At 38.4% G+C, this 6,532-nt stretch overlaps 1 protein-coding gene across 13 annotated transcripts in view; it reads left to right on the top strand.

Annotated features, from left to right (window-relative positions):
- Window positions 1–1,812, top strand: part of SATB1 (SATB homeobox 1) — a 109,318-nt gene extending 107,506 nt beyond the window's left edge. For 5 of the 13 annotated variants that reach the window (XM_019535756.1, XM_019535834.1, XM_019535749.1 and 2 more), the window contains one exon: window positions 97–1,812. In XM_019535756.1, the coding sequence (XP_019391301.1) occupies window positions 97–597 (501 nt within the window). In that variant the 3' untranslated portion in view covers window positions 598–1,812. The remainder of the gene's footprint in view (window positions 1–96) is intronic. The other 8 variants (XM_019535825.1, XM_019535798.1, XM_019535817.1 and 5 more) reach the window with 5 other exon arrangements.
- Window positions 1,813–6,532: the final 4,720 nt, after the last annotated feature.

Below are 6,532 nucleotides of genomic sequence, written 5' to 3'. Positions count from 1 at the left end.
AGTCTTTAGTTCTACCTCGGTAAATTGTTCTCTATATTTTTGGGATGATAAAAATATCAGCAAAAATACATTAAACATGTTTGCTTTGCCTTGCAGCAGCAACAGCAGCAGCAACAGCAACAACAGCAGCAGCAGCAGCAGCAACAGCAGCAACAACAACAACCAGGTCCCAGACTACCCCCACGACAGCCTACAGTTGCGTCACCAGCTGAATCTGAGGATGAAAATCGTCAGAAACCCCGACCTAGAACAAAGATTTCTGTTGAAGCCCTGGGAATCCTACAGAGTTTCATACAAGACGTAGGCCTATATCCAGATGAAGAAGCAATTCAGACTCTCTCCGCTCAGCTTGACCTACCCAAGTACACCATTATCAAGTTCTTTCAGAACCAGCGATATTATCTCAAGCACCATGGGAAGCTGAAGGACAATTCTGGTTTAGAGGTGGATGTTGCCGAATACAAGGAAGAGGAGCTGCTTAATGATTTAGAAGACAGCATCCAAGACAAAAATGCAAACACGCTTTTTTCAGTTAAACTAGAAGAAGAATTATCAGTAGAAGGGAACACAGAGCTTAATGCTGAGTTGAAAGACTGATTTTAAAAGTATTATTTTCATTCAACAGTGCCACTGGTATTTACTAATGAAATGAAAATTCCATCATGCATTCTGTCAAAAACCTTTTATTATTCATTGTTTGGCCAATGAATCTTCCAAAACTTGCACAAAAGTTGAAAAAAGGATAATGCAGACTGCACTAGATGTTTTACTCTGTTTTACAAACTGCTTTGCAGCTACAGATGAAGCGTTGAGGATTGTTTGATATTAATTTGTGTTCACTGGTACGCTGTGTGAGTGTACCCAATAAGCATGATACCAGTGATTTTGATTCTGGAGCCTTCAGACAAGCATTACAACTTTTGTGATTTATTGTTTCATTTTTTTTTAAATGATTACTGTAACACTCCACACTTGATCTTTGAAACTCACGTTTATTTAAAAAAAAGAGTTTGTTACTCTTGCTCTATTGTATGTTACAAAAGAACTATAGACTGTGGAATGCAGTTTAAAGATAACATATGCCAACAAATGCCTTGTATTATATGGCACTGCCGTAATTCAGATTTGTTTTCTTTTGGAAATAAAGGTCACTGTATTTTTTTTTCCATTCTCATTGTTACATGATTTTTAAAAAAATGAAAAGAAAATGTGAAACACAATTTAGTCCTCATTATTTATTTGTAGATCCTGCAGCATCATGTTGTAATTAATTTTTTTGGAAGTTTCCGTTAAATGTAATATTGCTTCTCTTGTTATCATACTGATTTTTTTTTTCTATTTATAAATGTATTTTGATGGGCAGTAAAACAAAGTGTCTTAAAAGTTTTAAATAGAGAAAATGTGCTTTACACAGTTGCCTATAAAAAGTGCTCTATGTTATCCAAGCAATTCATACTATAAGCTTCACTCTAATTGTTGTATGCAATTTTTACTATCATGCAAATAAGCTTAGGTAAATAAAACTAATAGATCACCTTAGAAACTTATGCAATTAATGTGAAAATAATTGATGTTTGCAATGTGTCTTCCTTTGGTTTACAATCAATTTTAAAGCTATAGCTGTATAAATTTTCTGTATAAAGGTGTATTTCTTTTTTATGAGTTTATTGCTATGAAAACACCAGTTATTTTGTTACAGCTGGCTGTTTTTATAAGTGTATCACAATTTTCTTTATGCAGAAATGTTCTGACTAGGAGTGGTTATTGACTGTAACTACACAATTAAAATTGTTTGTATGGTATGATATGGCAGGGTTTGTCTGCGTATGTGTGTATCTGGGAGGAGTAGCTGTGCTCTAAGTGCACATCCTTACCACCGTTTTGAAAATGATTTTTCAATTGTTCTCTTTTAGAACCACACAGATTTTTTTTTAAATTATCTTCTTTAAATTTGGATTTAGCCAACATAGTTGAAAAAGAAACATCATTTGGCTATGAAAATCATAACCTGTCTTTTCTTGGTTTAAAAACTTGCCTGTCCAACAGAGATAGCAGGATATTATTATTGAGTCAAAAGGCTATCAGGCAAAAACATGTTTACAATTCCTGGCAGTAATGCACTTATAATGGATACAGCTAGTTTTATTTTGCACTAGAATAATGGTAACACTATTCCTTACACTAATGTATAAACATTAAGGAGGCCATTAATAGTCAAAGTAAATAGAAAAGATGGGAGTTTTGTACAACAATCTCTTACCAAGTAAGATTATTTTAATGATCATTAATAAAGTGGTTGATAAAGCCAGAATAATTAGTGAGCTTTGAATTTATCTAAAATTCATGTCTAGGCTAGCAAGAATAGTACTAAAGCGGTGAAAAAAACTGCAGTGAAAGTTGTAGAACAATCATGGGCAGTTTATTGGTTAAATGAAAAAAGCTTCAAAATCCCCGCTGAGTTCCATTTTTTACATGAGCTTTTGAAATTCAGGGCAATTATTCTTGATATTCTGTAAAATTTTAGTAATTTATCAGGGATATTTTGAAAGGCACAAGTGACTGAAGTGCTATTTTGAAAATCCTTTTCCATCTCTCCCTCCCCCAACTTCCATAACTGCATTAGTTAAAGAGAAACAACATAGGCAAGAAAACCATGTTTTTTCACTCTGGCAACAAGTGAGAACAGCATGTGTAATTCTGGGCTTTTGTCAGACCTTTTAGGGTACTACATAAGGGGTTTACCACAAGTAAAGCTAGTGGTGAACAGCAATTAGTCAGTCTGGTTGCCATTGTACAAAACATTAGTCAGGTTCATGCAAGTCGCTTTGCTTCAGTGGATCTTACCTTGGTCTCAAGCAGACCCAAGTATTAGCAATTTAAATAGCTACAAAGTAGGTTGGCATAAGGATGGGTCCCTGTTGTAGATACCTGCCTCTTACTGTCACTGTGGCAACCATAATATGGCTGTTTAATTTAAAATTTCATGGTAGTTGAGATTTTATTAAGCACGGGCATGTGTTGGTTAAGGGGGAAAGGGACACATCTCACTGCAAACTAACCCAGGAGCATATAAAATGCTCTGATAAAGAAGGCAGATGCTATACTATAATAGAATAAGAACTAGTACAGAAAATCTTTATAAACGGTGTTTCTCTACTGTTATGCCACCTTTTCTTTGTTGTTTTAATGTCTCACCTGGATGTCAGTGAAGGCATCCAAATATCTCTAAAACTCAGCCCACTTGATACATATTTCAAGTAGCTGAGTTGCTTTAATGTTTACTGCAAACATGAATTTGAGAGTGTATCAACCAAAATGCTCCTAATCACCTGGGCTTCAAAAGTTAAATTTCTTAGCTACTAAAAAGTGACTGTGGTGCTGTCTCATTAACATGTATTAGAGAAACAGTGGGGCTTTTTTACAACATAAATGTTATTTGCAATAAAATCAAATGTCTGGAGAATACAGGAAGCAGAGAGAAAAGTTTGATAGTGCTAGGTGGGAAAGATAGGCCTAACAGCTTTGGCAGTGTAGCTCAACTTGAGTATTTCCTTAAAGAAATAAAGAGGAAAACAAAATATGGAATGTCTTTATTACCTACTTCCTGATGGCACCCATGTTAAAAGGCCTAGAAATCCAATGGGAACATGGCCTTGGGGCAATCAGCATCCACAATCACATATTCCAAAGTTGATTACGAAGTTAAGGTCTCCCTTTCCTATTAAAAAGGATTGCTAAGTTTGTGGTTGAATAAACGTTCTTTTAAGTTTGTGGGCTGATGCAAAAACTAACTTAAAATGATAAGGTGTTTACAAAAAGTTTATCTGTTTAATTTGGTCCTTGAACTAGAAGGCTGTGACAAGGGGGGAAAGTAATGGCCCCCATCTCATGGACAGCCTGATGACTTGCATATTGAAGTTCTGACTTAATATTAAGTTTGTGTACTGGGGCAGCATCAACTGCTGCTACCAGTCCTTTGTTCCACTGTGAAATTCCCAAACTTAACAGCAGCCACTAAATTAGGTGCCAAGAAAATCCAACTCAAGCATCAAGTATTAAAGACTATTTAATATACTCCATTATGTCAAAGTATTGCAGAAACTGAACACTTTAAGATCTTACTTAATGTTGATTATATTGTACTGTTGGGTCACAGACCACTGATGGAGAAGCAACAGAAATATACTCTAGGGCCACAGATGTTACATTGGAGTAGCTATAGTTTGTCCTACAGTACTGTACATTCACACACAATCTTTCATGAAAGCAAATTGTTTGGTGTCTTAGTCTGCAATAAGTAATCGTCCTTGGGACAGGAATAGCTCCGCTTGGCAGTGAATGTCTTTGCTTTGAGGTTCATGTGGACACACTCCCAACTACTTTGTCATTGGCAGTCTTCCCACTCCTGTCCTGCAGCATTGTTCTGTGTTATGGCTTGACATAGCTGTGTGCCCTTCCTTGCTGTGGGTCATCTTGCCCAAATGCTATATCCCTATTTAAATGCCAGCACTTAGCCATGCAAACTGCATCTTGGAACCAGGCACAGGTGAGTTCATATACCATTAAAGCACCCATGACTGACTCGGCTTCTGCAGAAGACCTCTGCAAAACTCTGGACTGGGCTCCCCTCGGAGTAGCTGCACATCCAGTTCCATTTGGAAAAGAGTTATCAACAAGAAAGAGACGTACCTGGGGCTGGTCACAGTGCTGAGCTAAAGAAAAGAGGGAGATGTGCCCAGAGACAAGGAGCAATGACAAAAACTAATAATGTTCACACTATTCGCCCATGTTATGAGGAACCGAGTCGTATTGTTCTTGGTGCTGCCATCACACTGGACTACTGATAAAGTATTCAGGATCCCACAGGTAGTTCCTATGACCTCCCATGCATATCACAGTATCCAGTCAGGAGATTGTTTTTGTCTTGGCAGCCAAGGGCTGTACAATGTAGTAAGTTTAGAACTTACACAAGAACCCGTGAACACGGCCACAATACGACTTGTAGAGGGAAGCTCTACCAGCAGTCTCAATGAAACTGCTTCAGAGGAGCCATCCCAATAAAGTATTACATCAATTGTAACCATGCAAGTGCATAAGAGAACGTAAACATCTTTTTTTTCCGGGTTTAAGCTGTGCTCAGTTGAGCAAAGCTTGAAGCCTCTATCCAGCTTTTAATCTCTCCCCTCCCCAATTAAATGGTAACTGTCTATGCTAGAGACTTAAAGCAGTGCTGCTTTTATTTTTCTGCAGTATCAAATCCTACAGCCATAAGCCATCTCTGCAGCCTTCCCCCTCTTGGAAGTGCACTTTCTGTCTCTTTCTGCATGCCACAGATCACCCCAGACTCAATGATCAAGATGTCAACACCACAGAAGCACTAAAAAGTCAAACTCATTGTGTAGCAGATATGTTTATTGTAATGGCAGGTACAGAAAGAGGGAAAGCAATAGCAACAATACACTGTGCTCAAAGTTTTATAATCTCAGTTTTTCCCTAACAAAGTAGGTTTTCTGAAGTTGATTGACAAAACTTCAGGATTCTACCTCTTTTGCAGTGCATTTCATGTGGGGTTTGTCAGTGTCACAAAACAGGATTCAAAGCAAAAATAATACTATACTGTGGTGCGCATTGCAAAAGAAAGCAGCCTTCCTGGGGCCACCTGTATAGCTTGTTTTTCACGTCCAGTTCTGCATTAACTGCTAAACAGGCATGCTACATCTCTTCATAGCTTACTCCTTGCCTTTCCAAACAAAAGCCTTCTATAGCTTTTGCATTCAGCTGTAGGTAGGTCTCCAGCATCTAGAATGTCTGATGAGGTACCCGTGCATTTACTAACCTACTTTGTGGCTGCCCCACCCAGCATCCTAACTGGCCCCACCTGGCCAGGGGTTTTACAGAAGAGAGAAAATGTCTTTGTATCTCAAAGCAAACCTATAGCAGGGAGTAATCTGAGCTGGCTCAGATTACTCCCTGCTACACATGCAGCATGCTCTTGCCATCCAGCACCATCCTACCCCAGGAGCACAAGCAGGAAGCAGAAGCAGGAGGGTGGAAAGGGAGCCAAGTCACTCTGGCTACCTATGCTGTGGAGCTGTGGGGGCAGGAGTCCAGGAGACAAATGTTAATCCCTAAGGGGTCACATGTGGCCCATGGGCCACTAATTGGACAGTCCTGATCTATCCCCATCCTCTTCACAAGTGCCCTTCAAACATCTAGGCTGTTATCAAATCCCCCTTAAATCTGCTCTACACTAAATACTCCTATGAGAAAGGAGTATTGAAAGGTTCTTTCAACCTTTCCTGAATACTGCTAGTAGCCTCTCTTCAATCTGATTTTATAGAAATGGCAGTCCCCTTTAGCCAGTTCCTTATCCACCTTAAAATTTTAATGTTAATCCTCATTTTTGCCATCTTAGATAGTAATTTCCCATAATGCACAGTACCAAATGCTCTGCTTAAATCTAGATAGATTAGTTCCACTGCATTGCCCTTATCTAAGAAGTCCGTTACCTATCATAAAAGGATGTTAAATT

This window comes from Crocodylus porosus, unplaced genomic scaffold (genome assembly GCF_001723895.1).
Source record: "Crocodylus porosus isolate Cpor-Errol unplaced genomic scaffold, CroPor_comp1, whole genome shotgun sequence".
Taxonomy (NCBI): domain Eukaryota; kingdom Metazoa; phylum Chordata; order Crocodylia; family Crocodylidae; genus Crocodylus; species Crocodylus porosus.
This window is presented reverse-complemented; position numbering and strand designations above follow the sequence as displayed.